Source organism: Vulpes vulpes, chromosome 1, assembly GCF_048418805.1.
Source record: "Vulpes vulpes isolate BD-2025 chromosome 1, VulVul3, whole genome shotgun sequence".
Taxonomy (NCBI): domain Eukaryota; kingdom Metazoa; phylum Chordata; class Mammalia; order Carnivora; family Canidae; genus Vulpes; species Vulpes vulpes.
The window spans coordinates 41,216,640-41,234,278 of NC_132780.1; the positions used below are offsets into that span (position 1 = coordinate 41,216,640).

At 47.6% G+C, this 17,639-nt stretch overlaps 1 protein-coding gene across 1 annotated transcript in view; it reads left to right on the plus strand.

Annotated features, from left to right (window-relative positions):
- Positions 1-885: 885 nt before the first annotated feature.
- LOC112922084 (phosphoserine aminotransferase) overlaps positions 886-17,639 on the plus strand; it is a 31,614-nt gene continuing 14,860 nt past the window's right edge. Inside the window, exons 1-6 of the mRNA XM_072762779.1 lie at positions 886-1,737; positions 5,445-5,505; positions 6,672-6,741; positions 9,203-9,408; positions 10,335-10,507; positions 11,705-11,874. Coding sequence (XP_072618880.1) covers positions 1,555-1,737; positions 5,445-5,505; positions 6,672-6,741; positions 9,203-9,408; positions 10,335-10,507; positions 11,705-11,874 — 863 coding nt within the window. The 5' untranslated portion in view covers positions 886-1,554. The remainder of the gene's footprint in view (positions 1,738-5,444; positions 5,506-6,671; positions 6,742-9,202; positions 9,409-10,334; positions 10,508-11,704; positions 11,875-17,639) is intronic.

Here is a 17,639-nt window from a genome sequence, read left to right on the forward strand (position 1 = left end):
GTTGACAGATTAAGTCATTTATAAAATAATAGATAAGTGATGATTCTTGTGCATCTTAGTTTATGGGCTGAGATTCATATCCTTTGCTCAAATTTGCAATTTTCTTTTTAAGATTTATTTATTTATGAGAGACACAGAGAGAGGCAGACACATAGGCAGAAGGAAGAAGAAGTCCCTCGGGGAGCCTGATGCAGGACTCCATCCCAGACCCCGGGATCACACCCTGAGCAGAAGGCAGAGGCTCAACCGCTGAGCCACCCGGGCTACCCCCATTTTTGCAATTTTCTAAAGGACGGTGCTGTGGAAAGCAGTGGCTTTTCTAGCTTTTTCATTTCGGCTTCATTTCGGCTTTTTCTAGCAACTTTGCCCTCTCCGGCTCCAGAATCCAAAGCAGGGCCTCCCACCGCAAAAAACAAAAGCCAAAACCCTGTTAGCTTACAAGCCTTTTCAAACAGGGGTAATGGACGCTGTGGATGGTGTTAAGAAAGTCCCAGGATAGGCACTGTAATCCTGGAGCATCAATTTCGCTCAAAGATTTGGTAAAATATTTTTATCACTAGGTTAAATGCTAAAGTAGAATGCAAACTTCATAGTTTAAAAAAAAAATGATGAAATTCCAGACTTCAAAGAACTGTCTTTCACATCGGGAAGGGAGTCTCCCTGTTTCAGAACCCCATGGGGGTTCTTTTGAGAACGATGCGTCTGTGTAAAAGTTTGAGCAGCGCTGGCCCCGCGCCCGGCCTGGCTCTGGGCCTGGGCCTCTTCCTTGGCTTGCGCCGACTCCCTAGGGGTATCGCATTGCCATTACTATCTCCTCACGTTTCTGAGCTCACAGCTTGTCAGCGCCGGCGCAAACTGAGAGCGAGAGCCAGGCTCTAGCTCGCTCTTTTCACAGGAGGACAAGGAGAGTCGGCAACTTGCAAGGACTTGCCTGGGGGGCACCCAGGTTTCCCTGGCTGGTGCCCCTCCCAGAGTCCTTGGCCGCCTCCATCCTTTCATCCCGCTCTACTCCTGGCCCCCTGCAGGGAGCCCCTCCCCCGTTCATCCTCCACCCTGCGGTGCCTTTTCGTGGGAGCCCTGCCTCTTCGCTGGAGTATCTGGGGCTCGCGGGGGTGGGGGGGGGCGCTTAGAAAAGTTTTGTGGATTAATAACTGCTGGTTCTGAAACGTGCATCAGAACCCGGACCAGGGGCTGGTGAGGCAGGGGTGGTTCCATCGAGGAGCGATTTGCTCCACATCTCCCGGTGCGACCGACAGAGAGGGGCTGGGGTCAGGGTTGGAAGGCGGGAACCGGCCTGATCCGGGCTGCAGAAGCACTAAGGCACGTGGGCAGGGGAAGCCTTTTCCCGCCGCCCACGATCCCAGCGCGGGCACCCTGCCGAGCCGGGCGGCTGGTGCAATCTCCCGCGCGCCTTGCAAAGATCAGAGAAGGGAGTCGAAACAGTAAACGAGAGGAGGAGCAACTGCTCCCGGGCCTAGCTGCGAGCGCGACCAATGGGGCTGCGAGCCCCGCAGCGCGACCCAATCAGCGCAGGGCCTGCGACAGCGCGGGCCAATGGCGGCGCCGGCTGGGAGCCGGGAGCCGGCCGACGGCGCGCCCGCCGCAGACTCGCGCTGCGCACGCGATTCGCCGCTGCCCGCCGCTCCCCGCCGCCCCGGCCGCCTGCGCTGCCGCACCATGAGCGCCCCGAGGCAGGTGGTCAACTTCGGGCCCGGGCCTGCCAAGCTGCCTCGCTCGGTAAGGCCCCACGAGCGCGCGCCGGGAGGGCGGCCGGAGCGGGGGCCGCGCATCTCCGCGCCCCGCGCTGGGTCCCGCGGAACGCTCCGCACCGGCGTGCAGCCCGGTCCCGGGGGCCTCGCAGAAGTGGGCTTCTGGGAGCGGGCACCGGGCGCGGGAGCTCGGCGACGTGCTTGTGCCGCTGCGCCTGGCGCCCGCGGCCCGTGAGCGCCTCGCAGGACTTGGCGCGCCCGCGCAGCGCACCTGCAGGCTCGGGCGCCGCGCCTCCGGGGGGGGGGGGGGGCGGGGGGCGGAAAGGCAAAGCTCTCCTGTCTGGGTTCGCCTTGGGGGGCAGCGCTGCGGGCCAGGCAGTGTTGAGGGCATCCGTGAACGGACCGCGACGGAGCGGGGGACGCGGGATCGCGTTAACTGCGGGGGGTGCAGACGGGGGCCCGCGCGCAGAGCCCCTCCTAAGGGGTGTTGGGTTTAGCCAGCACTTGGGAACTTGGCTTTTCAGAAGTGGAGATTTGAAAGCTCGGTCCAGCCTTTGTTTCCCAGGAGAACCTCCCCTTACTCCCCCCCCCCCCCCTTTTTCCAGCCCTATTTCACGCGTAGGTTTTTTTTTTTTTTTTTTTTAACTGGCTTGACTCCTAAAGGCGTTCGAGTATTCAAATTCTGGTTGGCGTTGGGCTGTCAGCCCAGTTCGCTTCATTTTGTTTCGGAGGAAATGGGATGATTGAATTTTCCCTGGGGCCGAGAGCAGACTTTTCAAGTTCAAGTGGAAACTCACTCCCTGCCTTCCCGGGCCGCCAGCCAGGCTTCCGCCCCTCCCCCAGGCCCCTCCCTTCTTCCCACCCCCCGTGAAGAAGGCAGCTGGTGATGGGCCTTGATTGACAAGCAGCTATCACTGCTCTTGTATTTTTTCTAACCACAACGACTCCGATAATATGTTGTAGCAACATGGGACATAGCCAAGTGCTTTACAGTGATCTATTGTTGAAAAGAGTAGAAATCTCCCCGGGATAGAGCCTCCTCTGTGTTGTAAGAGCAGAGAATCTAGTAATTTTAGAAGGGAAAGGACTTGGTGCTTTTCTAGGGGCAGGCTCTTAGTAGCTGAGAGAACAAGGCTGGGTTTTCCCCTACTTATTACAGTCTGTTTTAGGCGAGATTCCTTCCCTGCTAGAGCTGTGCAAATATTTCTTGTACCCTTCTCACCTTTGTCCCCTCTCCATGTTTTGGAGCCTATCTGTTCCCTGTGCTAGCTCGCTCTTTTCCTCTTTTCTTTTCTTTCTTTTCTCTGTTTTTTCTTTTCCTTCAAGTACTCTCTCCGCGGTGGGGTTCGAACTCAGGACCCTGAGATCAAGAGTCACAGGCTCTACCAACTGAGCCAGCCGGGTGCCCCTCTCTGTGCAATTTTTTTTTAAAGATTTATTTATTTATGATAGAGAGAGAGGGAGGCAGAGACACAGGAGGAGGGAGAAGCAGGCTCCATGCCGGGAGCCTGACATGGGACTCCATCCCGGGACTCCAGGATTGCGCCCTGAGCCAAAGGCAGGCGCTAAGTAAACCGCTGAGCCATCCAGGGATCCCCTCTGTGCAATTTCTTACGCATTTATTATAATGGCAGCTGTCTTCAGTAATACAATTATTTATTATTTTCTTGGGAGGATTTTTGTCCTCAGATACCCTCTCTGGGGGGGACGGGTTGGGAGGAAGTGGCAGATGTTGCTTTTTATGAGTTTTGATTTTATTTTATTTTTTATAATTTTAAAAAAGATTTTTTATTTATTCAGTCATGAGAGACAGAGAGGCAGAGACACAGGCTCCCCATGGGGAGCCAGATGCGGGACTCGATCCCAGGACCCCAGGATCATGACCTGAACCAAAGGCAGATGCTCAACCACTGAGCCACCCAGGTGCCCCTGATTTGATTTTATTGTAAGAATTAGAGAAGCTTTTTTTTTTTTTTAAGATTTTATTTATTCATGAGAGACACAGAGAGGTAGAGACCTAGGAAGAAGGAGAAGCAGGCTCCCCACGGGGAGTCAGGACTCGATCTCAGGATCCGGGATCACACCCTGAGCCAAAGGCAGACGCTCAATCACTGAGCCACGCAGGTGCCTCTAGAGAAGCTTTTTAAACTTTATTGTTGACTGTGACCACAAGGACAAATATATTCTACAAAATGATGAAGTATATACATTTAATTTTGATTAAAGCCTTATGAAATATTTAGCCTAAATAACTATGGCATATATACTTTTGGACTCTATTCTACTCTAGTCTATTCTGTTTCATTTAAAAAGAAATTAGTTGTGATCCACAAGAGTGATTGCATGCTGCACTTTGAAAAAAAAGCTCCACTGGAGTAGAGGGCACATGCTTCTGAGGTAGAAGTCTTTAAAACTCTTTGTAATGATTTGGTTTATAAACTCATTTCAGGGGATACAGTCTGTAAGAGAAATCCTGTCTTTTTTTTTTTTAAATCCTGTCTTAAACAAGTATTCAAAGATGATTCTGTTTGTTTTAATTAAAGAAAGGATTCATTAAGTGTGTTTGATCAGCCAGTACTAATAATGGTCTAGTCAGTTAGCAAAAACAGTGACAAATACTTTTTAAAAAATAGCAGCTTTTTTTTTTTTTTTAACGTAATATCTATACTCAACATGGGGTTTGAACTCACAACCCTTGGTGAAGAGTCCCATGCTCCACAGACTGAGCCACCCAGGCACCTCTGGATTATATTAAAGTCAATCCGAGCTGTCGTCATTTCACACACTTTAGTGTTCATCTCTGATTGGGCTTTCTCTCTTCTTAAAAATAAAAATAAAGGATTGGTAATTGTTTTTCATTGTGTAGTTACTTGCATTCTGCTTACCTTGCGGAAGGAAACACCCTTGGGGATCCTCCAAAGCCAGCTGTGTTTTGGTAGGGGTTGTGGACCGTGCTTCTGTTTCCTGACTCTTTGGGCTTGGCAGTACGCTGGGTTCCCCCTGCCCAGGTGTCCCTGTAAGGTAGAACATGGTAAGGGACTACAGTAATCTTCGTAGAGGGGTCAAGGGGCTGGCCAGGTGCGAACTCTGCAGAGCCGCTGTGGATACTTACTTGCAAATTGGGGACAAGAATATCACCCTCAGGGCTCTATTGGTGAGAGGGATATGTCACTATCCCTCTGGATTAATCTTAACTCACAGCAGGTGCTTCCTAATTCCTGCACACCCAACCTGTCCCAGTTGAGCATCTTAGACCAGTGAGATGGAAAATTGAGTTATCTGTTTAATTTCAGCCTACTTGACTTTTTTTTTTTTTTCAATGTTCCCTGAACCCAGAACTTCATGCATTTTGTTGTACTTTTGCCTTCAGAGACTGACAAATGTAATTGTGGAGGGGACATTTTCTGGGGAATCTGGTTTTCCCAAAGGTCTTCTCTTGACAGTTAAGGGTTATCATCAGAAAAATTCTTTGTTTTTTATTTGAATCCAGGTGAATTTTTATATCTAAGTAAATTCATACCTTTGGGGAAAATTGCATTTTAACATCAATCATGTTACATGATTTTACACTTGTATGTAAGTTGCATCAGCAGGGCTCTGTGGTCTGGGTGGGAGGAAGGGGTTTGGCCATGGGCAGGGTAGAAACTTCTGGATGTCACAGGCTCTGTTTGATGTCTAGAGGGAGACCTCTGTGCAGATTATTCAAATCATTTTATTTTCTCTTATTTCTTCTAGGTACTGTTAGAGATACAAAAAGAATTATTAGACTACAAAGGAATCGGAATTAGTGTTCTTGGTAAGATTTATTTTTTGATTAGGAATATCTGGGTTCCAAAGGGAACTGATTAAAATGCATCAAGCTTCGAATTTTTCTCCTTGATCTTCCTTTAGGTCTTTATGGATATATTTTTATATTTTAGTAACGTTGGTTGCATGTTTGATAGGAGCAGTTCTTTTTTTTTTTTTTTTTTTTTTTAAGATTTTACTCTTTTGAGAGAGAGGAGAGAGCATGAGTGGGGGAGAGTGGCAGAGGGAGAAACAGACTGGCGGAGCAGGGAGCCCCATGGGGGGCTCGATCCCAGGACCCAGTGATCAGACCTGAGCTAAAGGCAGTTGCTTAACCGACTGAGCCACCCAGGTGCCCCTAGAAGCAGTTTTGAAATCAGCATACATGCTGGTGATAGGTTCTTGTGTGTCTGTGTTTGCTATTCATAGCATCTAAGATCAGAAGCTGCCCAACATGTGCATTGCAGTGCTCCAAACCTCTGCTGTATTCCCTTCCATTCATTTAACAGTTTTGACTGTACTTAAAAATGAACTTAGTAAAAGTTTAAAAGTCTATAAGCCTTTGCTCAAGATCTTGCCCATTAATAATTTCAGTAAATTTCTCCTTTATCATTTAGGGAAGGGGATCCCCTTTGAATTGCAAAATTTACTTTTTAAAATTGAATTTCTTTCTTTTTTTTTTTTTTTTTTTTTTTTTTTTTTTGGTGATTCCAAAGGCTGCAGAGTATTAAGAGATCATAGGGTTAACCGTATGCTCACTGCTATTAAATTTTGTTCCTGTGGGTTTGGGATACGCACTTGGGTTTCTGTGCAGTGCCAGCTACACTGTGGAATGTTGTGCTGTTGTTTTACTGGGCAGCCTTTGCACACGGATTTGTGGTTGTGGGAATGATGTGAGAAATCATAGGGACGGAAGGCTGAATTAGTAAATGGCTCATTTAATGAGTGTGCCACTTGAAAAATCGTTCTCCTGTGACTCTAAAGCTCATCAGATGTTTGCAACGTGAAAATCAGTTTGCATTTCTCTCCTAAATGAAGTGAAACTTGGCCAACAATTTGAGTGCAAGATGACTGAAATTATTTCATTTGCAAATTGTGTAGTTCTTTCTAAAGTTATTTCTGTTTGTTTGGTTTTAAGCAGGAACTTTGTTTTCTTGTTTATCTTTCCTTCCACAGAAATGAGCCACAGATCATCAGATTTTGCCAAGATTATTAACAACGCAGAGAATCTTGTGCGGGAATTGTTGTAAGTTTAAAATTTTAAAGACCAAAGTTGTTACTCATTGATGATCTGCATATGTAGGTGTCTCTTAGGGTATTTTCTCTGCTGTGTGTTAAGAATATTTCATAGTTAAAAAGAATCTTTTAAAAATTCTCCCAAATTCACTAAATTAGTACATAATGCTCTTTACTTGTTTCCCATCCTGAGTTTGTGGGTGTTTTTATTTATTTTTTTAGAGAGAGAGAAGGGAGAGGGAGAGAGAGAATGCTAAGCAGGCTCCATGCCCAGGGCAGAGCCCCATGTAGGGCTCAGTCTCACAACCCTGAGATCATGACCTAAGCCAAAATTCAGACTCAGGTACTTAACTGACGGAGCCACCCGGCACCCCTGTGTGTTTTTATTTTTTGTGGTATTTCCAAAGATTTGAAATCATTATATCCAGGAAAGATTTTTCCAGCTTAACGGGGATTTAAATAACAAAAAATGGTCATCTTGGTCCTCACACTGGTTCTTAAAGCATGGGCCTCATACCACCTGTCAGAATCACCCAGCTGGGGCAGGTATTAAAAAATTCAAGTGCAGGGCCCCACTGAGCCCAGCTGAGTCAGAATCTCTGCAGAAAACTTCATCTTGAGCAGACTCTTTGGGTAATTTTAAGAGTTCTTCACTCCAGGCACTTCTTAAATGATCCCTCTTAGCTTATCTGCACTACTCTCCTTACCCAGAGGAAACCTTACTCTTAAATAGATTGCTGCTTAAAGGAGAGACTTATATATATATTATCTAAATATATTCACATAAATGTTACGAATACGGTAATCTTGAAAAAAAACAACCATGTTTTCTGCTCATGAAACTAGGGCATATTCACGGTAGAAAGTTTAGGAAAAACTGAATGTCAAAGATGAAACTGGAATTATCTGTAACCCCACCAGTCAGAGGTAATTATTATTAACATTTCAAGGGTCCAAATTTGAATTATTTCATTTACAAGACTGGAATTGTACCGACTAATACTTTCCTTTTAAATTGCCTTGATAAAATGCTTCAGATGGGGTAGGCTGGTTACATTTTTGTGAGGAGCAGTAGAAGCCCATTGCAATGTGAGTGGTCAACCAGTAATTGTTTGGCTTTGCACATGGGGTCTGTCTGTTGGGTCCCATGTCATGTTCACAGCACAGTCCTGTCCTTCATAGAACAGGTATTTGGAACCTTGGCCCAGAAGATGTGACATTTGACATGTCAGCCTCTTGGGACTGGACTCCCAGTAAAGTTTTTGGGCTATCCTTTATTTTCCTAACCAAGTGCCTACCTTGCACCCGTGTACCTGGGCCTCTGTCGGTGTCTTTCCATCCAGGTGTTGGGCTTCTTTTCTATTTGGTGGCTGTAACCCTGCCCTGGACTGCCAGCCTTCCCAGCTGCCGAGAACCTCATGTTTAGAGCCTCCTAATGAGATTGGCCTGCAAGCCCTGCATGATCACAGGCAGATGTGGTTCAGGACCAGATACTTGTACACCACCCATTCCCCAGGACCCTCTCACGTTGCCTTGCCCTTTGGTATTTGTGCCTCTGTCCTAGATCTCTCTCCCCAGCCATCTGCTTTCTGTATACCTGTCCCCAAGCTCTGGCCTTACTCAGAGGCTGGGTCCAGTTTCCATGACCTAGTCCCTCTGGAGCTGGTCTTCTCCTACTGCCTGTAGCCATTCCAGTGAACATCTTAATATTCTATCCTGGAGTTAAAACATTTCGCTGTTAATCTAATGTACATCAGTTATGTGCTTAGGCCTAAAACATTACCTAATGTACATCAGTTATGTGCTTAGGCCTAAAACATTACCTAAGATCCTTTACTAGTGTCATTTGGTTCATAGCATGGACCAGCAAGTACCTATTTTTAGGACTTCTGGTTGCAAGTGACAGAAGCCCAACTCTGGACTTAAGCAAAAAGAGGAAATGTGTTACCTTCTGTAACTGTAAAGTGCAGGAGTGATTTAGGAGCTCAGGTGAGATCTGGGAAGGTCTTTTTTTCCATCTCCTGGCTTTGCTTTTTTATGTGTTGGCCTCACCAGATGGCCACTGGTGGTTGTAGGATTGACTGGTTTGTTCTTTCCCTCAATAGAAACCGTTCCTTTTTTCCAGGCGTTTGAGCAAAGGTCTCAGAACCAGACTGCACAGGCCAGCTTGAGTCCTATGCTCATCAGCTGGAGCCAGAGTTGGCCATCCTTGAACCTCGTAGATTGAGAGTAGTAGCAAGATGAGTCCCTAAAGGAAGAGCAGGGTGTTCTTAGCTTCCCTCCAAATAATACCCATAGGCTTCCACCACAGAGCCCAAGGGAGGGCACTGGGGAAGGCCAAGCAGTGGTAGGACTCTACCATATTTCTTGTAGTATATTCACCCAAGGTAAAAAGCCGGTAGAGCATCACTCATTCTCTTTCTTTGACCCTCTGTGTATCTCTCTTTACTGTCACCTGTGCTTCTGCCCAGAGCCATTCCAGACAACTACAAGGTGATTTTTGTGCAAGGTGGTGGGTCTGGGCAGTTCAGTGCTGTCCCCTTAAACCTGATTGGCCGGAAAGCAGGAAGGTGTGCCGACTATGTGGTGACAGGATCTTGGTCAGCTAAGGCCGCTGAAGAAGCCAAGAAGTTTGGGACCGTGAATGTCGTCCACCCTAAACTTGGGAGTTACACGAGTAAGTGCTGGGATCTGAGCTCCCTAATGACAATGAAATGCTGACAAATGCTGCCAGATGGGTGGTTTCTCTTCAGATACCAGGTGACCCCTGTCCCGGGCAACCTGCAGTTTTTAATTCCTTCTTGTCGGTAATTGATTTGATATCATTTAGATTGCATGGCCTTATTTGTTTAGATTACTAACTGGCTGCTGCAGAAAGAATATTCATAGGTTTCCTCAGCTGAGAAAGCCTGTGCCAGTTTGGTTTTAGGTATGGCTTGATCAAAGGCCCCAACAGTGTCTGCAGGTCTTGGTGCCTCTCCCTGTCTCCTCTATGATGGCTCCATAATCATGAAAGTTATTCCTTCCCTTTAATTAATTAATTAATTTAAAAGAGGAGTGGTTATTTTTTTTTTAAAGATTTTATTTATTTATTAGAGAGCAGAGCTATTGAGAGCATAAGCTGGGGGAGGGACGGAGGGAGAAGGAGAAGCAGGCTCCCCACTGAGCAGGGACCCCGACACACGGCTTGATCCCAGGACTCTGGGATCATGACCTGAGCCAAAGGCAGATGCTTCACCAACTGAGCCACCCAGGTACCCCCCCCTTCCCTTTTAGAAGATGCTCCTGACCTTATATTCTCCCAGGTTTCAGTGCCTTTGCTAAAGCATTCCCCAGGACAGTCTCAGCATCTCCTGTACACCATTCCCATTCAGTCATGTGGCTGCCGGTGGAATTGGCTACACTGGAACTGCATGGGCTGAGTTGGGGAGGTTGGAGCCCCAAGAAGGAACTCAGTGGGTATAGGATGGATGGAGACTGGAATATAGGAAAAATATCCACCATACTATTCTTGAAGATTAGGGGTGTCATTCCTGGTCTTTCCCACCTACACAAGGAAAGAAGAATGAAAGTGCAGAGTCTTCACCTTTTCTTCTGTGATAGAAATTCCAGATCCAAACACCTGGAACCTCAGCCCGGATGCCTCCTATGTGTATTACTGCGCCAATGAGACCGTGCATGGAGTGGAGTTTGACTTTATCCCTGACGTCAAGGGAGCAGTGCTGGTTTGCGACATGTCCTCAAACTTCCTGTCCAAGCCAGTGGATGTTTCCAAGGTACAATATAAAAGGCCCTGGTGGGGGAGTTCCAGTGTTTTGGATTTTGTAACAGCATTTTTAAGATATCTAAGAACAAGGAAAGGTCCAGAGTGTCTTGGGCCAGCAGAGACCCTGAGGCCAAGGCAGCTCCCAATGACCAGGCCAACAGTTGCTTGTTTAAGTGGGTTGTCAGAATGTGTAAGTCTCCGTGTTAATGATTGCCTCACAGAGTCACATTGGAGTCCTTGGGGAGTTTATCTGCCTTTGAGGGTGCCTCTTAGGAAATATTTTAGCCAGTAAATTGGGATAGCTTGCTGACTTCCCATATTATCCAAGCTTGGTGGGTCTGTGAAGGAGCTCCACATTTCTTGAGCCCACCTCAATCAACTCCAAGAGCATCAACAGGACACAGACTTTCTAAGTGGCACAGCAAGGCATGCTGAGGAGCACTGCACTCAAGTGCATGCAAGGAGGGGGCGTGATATCTGTAAAGCATTTAAAAACAAACTCCCTAAATGGTAGCCTGCCATTTTAAAACATACTGTGGTAAAAGATACATAATATAAAACTTACCATTTTAACCATTTTGTACAGTACAGAGACATTAAGTACATTAACACTGTTGTGCAAACATCACCACCATCCATCTCCTAAACTTTTTATCTTCCCAAACTGAAGCTCTCCTCGGGCCCTCTCATACCTATTCATATTCACTCTGTATGCCTCCTTTTTACACCCAAACCAGTAATTAAAATGAGGCTGCTGGAACACTGAGTGGCTCAGTGGTTGAGCATCAGCCTTTGGCTCAGGGCATGATCCTAGGGTCCTGGGATCAAGTCTCACATCGAGCTCCCCGCAGGGAGCCTGCTTCTCCCTCTGCCTGTGTCTCTGCCTCTCTCTGTGTGTCTCTCATGAATAAATAAATAAAATCTTAGAAGAAAAAAAGTATGTGTGAGATCTTTATAGTGATGGGCTTGGGCTAGCCCCTTGCTGGTGAGAAGGACCAGGCACATAATGTAACCTGCAGGCCTCTGAACTCGTGAGTATGTTTGCTGTCCCAGATAGATGGAGATGCCCTCAGAGAGTGGAATGCATTCTGAGCAGGATTAGAACAGAATCACCTCCTCTGGCTTTGGAAAGGGATCAGAGAAATTTGAATACATTTATGAAAAATGACCCAAGTGTATCTAAAGCAGCACGTCTCCTGTTTTTCAGTTTGGTGTGATTTTTGCTGGTGCCCAGAAGAATGTGGGCTCTGCTGGGGTCACGATTGTGATCATCCGTGACGACCTGCTGGGGTTTGCCCTCAGAGAGTGCCCCTCGGTCCTGGAATACAAAGTGCAGGCTGGAAACGGCTCCTTGTACAACACACCGCCGTGCTTCAGGTTTGCTCTGGGGCTTGGCTTGGGGACTGATTGAGGGGGGGGTCTCACTGTCTCCTGGCAGAGTGGAGGGAGGTAGCTTTTTAGAGAAGAGCATGTGTTCGTGAACCAGTGACCTAATAGCTCAGACTTCCTATCAGGATTCTCTGCCCAGCTTGCTTCTCCCTCTTAACCTCCTGTGCCCTGTTCAATCAGGTTTTCTTGCCCTTTCTTTTGGGGGATGGTGTTTTTCTTTGATCTCGACAGCCTCACTGGTTCACCATTAACCCAAAAGCTCTCTGCAAATGAAGCAGCAGGGTTGTATCTCAAACAACCTGTAAAGCTTTGGAGAAGGACTTCAAGGGGCGCCTGGGTGGCTCAGTGGGTTAAACGTCTGCCTTCAGCTCAGGTCATGATTTCAGGGTCTTGGGATCGAGCCCTGTATTGGGCTCCCTACTCAGTGGGAAGTCTGCTTCTCCCTCTGCCTCTGCCCCTGTCCCTCCCCCTGCTCATGTTCTGTATTGGGCTCCCTACTCAGTGGGGAGTCTGCTTCTCCCTCTGCCTCTGCCCCTGTCCCTCCCCCTGCTCATGTTCTCTCTCACTTGCTTTCTATCTTGAATAAATAAATGCAATCTTTACTTTAAGTAAAGGGCTTTGAGAGGCCAGGCCTCCTGCAGCTTGCTTTTCTTTCCCTGTTGGCCCCTTGGCAGTGAACATACTGGCTTGGAAAAAACACCATTCTGGTTTTTCACCCTATCTGCAGGTGTCCTGTAAACTTGGCTTCCCATTGGGCAAGGGAAAAAAGTGTCTTGAGGCACATTCAGGAAATTAAGGCTTCCCTGCCCCGGTAATGTGATCGTTTAACAGCTAGCCTCGGGTATTTTGTGAAAATCTTGTGACCCCTAGGATTTAACAGTTGTCTGGGAGATTGTAGTACTTACTGGCTGTGTGACCTTGGGCAAGTCACTTAACCTGTGTGTGCAGCAAGTTCCTCCAGGAGAAATAAAAGTACCCTGCTGATTGGGTTGCCATGAGGAGACATATATATATACACATACACACACACACACAAACATATATATATATACATGCATACATATGTATCTATCTGTACTTAGTGGTTGGTACTTGGTGATTTATAAATGTTAGTTGCTGTATTATTGTTGTTGTTTCTCTTGGTGTTTGTTTCCAGAGCCTTAGCAGGGGAGGGAAGAGCCAGAGTTTATGGATTTATCTTTCAGGCGGGCATGAAATAGAATTGTGAGATACTTTATATGTATGACCCGTTTAATCCCCCCAAGTACTCTATGAGGTTAGATACTATTAATTCCCATTTTGTAGGTAAAGAAGCAGAGGTCATACTTCTAGGACATGGCCTGGCTGGGATTTGAACTCGGGTAGCCTGGCTTCAGAGCCAGGATGTGTATACCTTGTACCTTAGAGTTCCCCAGAAGTGAGATGATCAGTGTGCATGTATTTCTGTTTGAAGGAGTTGGTCTTAGGTGAGTAGGTCACTGTTAGAGTCTAGCTCTTCCATAATGGAGTTTTCTACGGTGGGTGCAGGTGCTCTCAGAAGAGCGTGTGGAAGGGTGGGCTTGGGCTGGTGCAGGCAGCGGTCCCTCATGGGTTGGGACATTGCCAGAGTTCTCCCCCACGGGGCTGCCTGTAGAAAAATCTCCCACATAATTTGCTATAGGAAAGAAAGGTGTTGTTTTTCAAAGTTAGAATTCTGATGGAATTTCCTGCTGCCTCTCCTCACAGCTGGCAAGGGACGCAGCCACTCATTTGTATCTCTTGCATTCCTCAGGGAATGGGGTGCTTACTCTCTTGGTCACCTGTAAATCCCACTGTTTCATCCTGGGTGAAAGGGTTTCTGAGATGCCTGGGAAGGGTGGGGCAGTAGGGCTGGATTTCTCCCCGACTCCTCCCATCTCTGGGGGTCCAGCAGTAAAATGACTAGTGATCACTGGCCACGTTGGGAAGGAGAACTGGGGGTGCTGAGCAGTGAAGATGCAGGTGCAGGGCCCCTGGGGAAGGGGCTTAGGTGCTAGGCTGCACAGGGATAGGAGGTGTTTGCCCCCCGCCCCCCCAGCGAGGACAGGGCCGGGCTCCCAGAATCTTTCAGGGCGATGCAGAGGGCACCCTGGGCCCCAGGAAGAGGCAGGGGGAACGTTGTGCCTGAAATCTGGCTTGAAAGCTGGCAAGTTCAGATCTGAGCACAGCCCGGAGGAGCCGGGGAGTGGGGGGCACACCCTCTGGCACCTTCTCTGGTAACGAAGAGTTACCGTGAAGCAAGTTATGGAAAAATGTGATGAATATGTTCAAATGCTGTTTGTTAATATTAGGGTGAAAAGTCAACGGGAACAGTGAGAAAGCGGGTCAGTGTGTCTCATCAATATGACAAAATGATAAGAGACAACAATGTCTGGAGTCAGACCTAGAGACAGAGAGGAAGGGCTCCTTTCAGTGACTCTCATGCAGGGCCACGGCCCTACCAGCCCCTGCGCTGGCATGAGCTCCAGGCCTTCACCCGACGGGTCAGCTGGTCACCTGGGGGAGGGTGGGGAGGGGTGCGGGAGGGCAGATGCTGCCTCCCCAGAGCTCTCCTATGGAGCAGGGGTAGCCAGAAAGGGCAGAAAGGGGGCAAATCTTTTTCCTTAGGCAGATCAGAGTAGTGTTAATAACTGAGACCATCCAAGGGCAGGTTCTTTTCTTTTTTTTTTTTTTTAAGATTTTATTGATTTATTTGTGTGTGTGAGAGAGAGCAGGGGTAGGGGCAGAGGGAGAGGGAGAGACAGGCTCCCTGCTGAGCAGGGAATCCCATCTTGACTGGGACTCAGTCCCAGGACCCTGGAATCACGACCTGAGCTGAAGGCAGACGCTTTACTGACTGAGCCACCTAGGTACCTCATTGGGCGGGATTGTTAATATTGATCAGAATCATGTAAACGTAGCAGATAAGAGAGACTTGGGTAAATATGTTCTGGCCAAGACACCCTCTGGGAATTGCTTTGCTTTCTTTTACCCTGAAAGAAGAGAAAAGTAAAAGTGTATATAGCTGGGCAATTACCCTAAATCTATGATTTGAAAAACCTCAGAGTTCATTTGTGGTACTTTAATGTTCAAGATTAGAAAATTGTAGCTTGTCCAGTGAGAATAAGCTCCTAAGTTGGAGATGGGAAGATTCGTGCCAAATGCCCTCCCCAATCTTGAGGGTAAGCTGATAAGGCATGAAGAACCCTTCCGAACTTTGTATCACGCAGAAGTCCTTGAAAAGGCCCTGCATTGGAAAAGAAGACTTTTTTTCCTCCTTTCAAAATCAGAGCTGAATGACCACAGGCCCTGGACATTTTGTGTGAGCTGGGCTGGCTAACTGGCCTTGACATTGTTGCCTGTAGCTCTGAGCAGTGAATTGGGGTGGAATAAAGGAACACGTGGTCATTCTGTTTTAACCCTTTAGTAGATCACCCTAAACCCAATGAATGGACGGGCAAAAAGATGCTTAAACTTCCCTTCTGTTCCCACAAAACAATTTTTTATTTACCATGACAAACTGAACCTGTAAGTCTAAATTTGTCTTTGCTGTAGTATGAGGGAAAATAACTAATAAGAAACAAAATAACCCCATTAACCAAGGCCACCTTTCTTAGCAGAGGAGGAGTGTGTGAGCCTGCCTAGGGCCTTAACCTCACTCACCATGAACCCCAAAAGCAGATGTGCTTCTGCAGTTTGAATCATCAGAACAAATAGCCGGGAAGAGTTTTTCCAGGGACTTTCTGGTGTACTTTTTTTTTTTTTTTAAGATCTTTATTTTCAGGAGAGAGAGAACACTAGTGTACATGCACAGGTTAGGGGCTCTCCTGAGCTGAAGGCAGGAGCTTTAACTGCTGAGCCACCCAGGCGTCCCAATAGGCAGGCTTTAAATGGTATGTGTGTGTGATGTAGGTGGCGTTTTAGAAGTGAAGGCATGAATCTGGTATGTTACATTGGTTAGTGAAGAGAGTTGAGACCAAATTGCAGAGCTGCATATGCATTTAGGTCCCCTGTATTTTGAAGAGTTGAGAAGCATGAGTTAATAATGAACTAGAAGGGGAAGCCCTGGTGGCTTAGCGGTTTAGCGCCGCCATCAGCCCGGGGTGTGATTCTAGAGACCCGGGATCGAGTCCCACATTGGGCTCCCTGCATGGAGCCTGCTTCTCCCTCTGCCTGTGTCTCTGCCTCTCTCTCTCTGTGGGTCTCTCATGAATAAACAAACAAACAAATCTTTAAAAAAAATAAATAATGAATTAGAAGCCACAGGGAGAACCTGCTTCCTTCATGCTGAGGCTTCAGGGACGAGACCCGGGTGCTGGCTCTGGGCCGCGTGTGAAACAGGAGGGCTTTCTGCTGATTGTCTGCTCAGATCCCATTAAGATTGGCAGGGTTTCTGGGCAGTGAGTCTGGACATGACAGCCACAAAGACGGCAGTGTGTTGGTGTTGAGGACTGGCTTGGATTGTGGACCTGCCTGGGGCCTCGCTGCAGCCTTGGGTTTGAGTAGCGAGAAAGCAGCTAGGGACTCTAGGATAACAGAGCTGTGGGTAAAAGCAAAATGTGACCTCTGCAGAGTATAGTCAGTGAATAGGCATTAGTGGCTCTGCTTGGATCGTGGGGCAGGGGTGTTTCTGTGGTTCGTAGGGGAGCGAGTGAGCAGTTTGGGGTTTAGGGGAATTCTAGAGCATCTTACGGAACAGAGGGGTGGCCAGGTGGCATCCCGTCTGGAGCACACATCCACACACACATGCTGTGAAGCTGCTGTGGCAGCTGCACTTGGCAGCTGGGTCTGTGGTCTACCTTTTGGGTGGAAAGACCTGGGTCTCCTACCTACCAGGTTGAGCCAGTGAGTGAGCCAGTCAGAACCTTGGGCTTCTCCTGGCACCAGCTTCTGGCTATTAGAGTGTCTTCCAGATCTAGTGATCTCCCGCTTCAACTGGTCATGGTGGTGGGAAACCGTGGTGGTAGTAAGCAAGGAAGCTCTTGTCCAAGGGTTACCACCCTAGGTCTTTGCTGGACATTGATTTCTGGCAACTCGTTTTGTACAGATTCCCATAGGGGAACTTTGTCCCACTTTTAGGGAGGACGTAGCTGAGAGCTGATCTTCAAATTCCCAGCTCCAGTGGGTGGTGTCTCTTCCTTTGAAGACCTGTGCTGCTGCCCCCCCAAGCTTTAGTGAAGTGCGCTTTGCAGCTTTTTAAGAGAAGGGCTTTCAGAAGACCCCTGGGAAACCATCCACTGCCCTTCAGCACTGTGTATGTTTGGTTTAGTATTTTTTTTTTATTTTTAAATATTGTATTTATTCATTCATGAGAGAGAGAGAGAGAGAGAGAGAGAGAGAGAGAGGCAGAGATATAGGCAAAGGGAGAAGCAGGCTTCTTGTGGGGAGCCCGATGCAGGACTCAATCCCAGGACCCCAGGATCATGACCTGAGCCCAACCACCGAGCCACCCAGGTCCTCCGTTTGGTTTAGTTTTGAGCCCTTGGTAATGAAGATGTCACTGACTACACTTGTGGGACCTACTTGCCATGTGCTGGACCCTGCACTGAGCACTTCACTGAACCTGCCTTAGGCTTCTATAGTCCCCCTGAGCCCCAAGGTCTCAAAGGTGATGGAGTTGACATTTTGGTTCAGAAGGGAACACCCCAAGCTCACTGAGGTGCAGTGGTTCCCCCTGGAACCAGGGACATGAATCCTACCCCATCTGCTCTCTGTTTCTGATCCTTGCTTCTTTCTGCTGGAATATTGGCTTCATT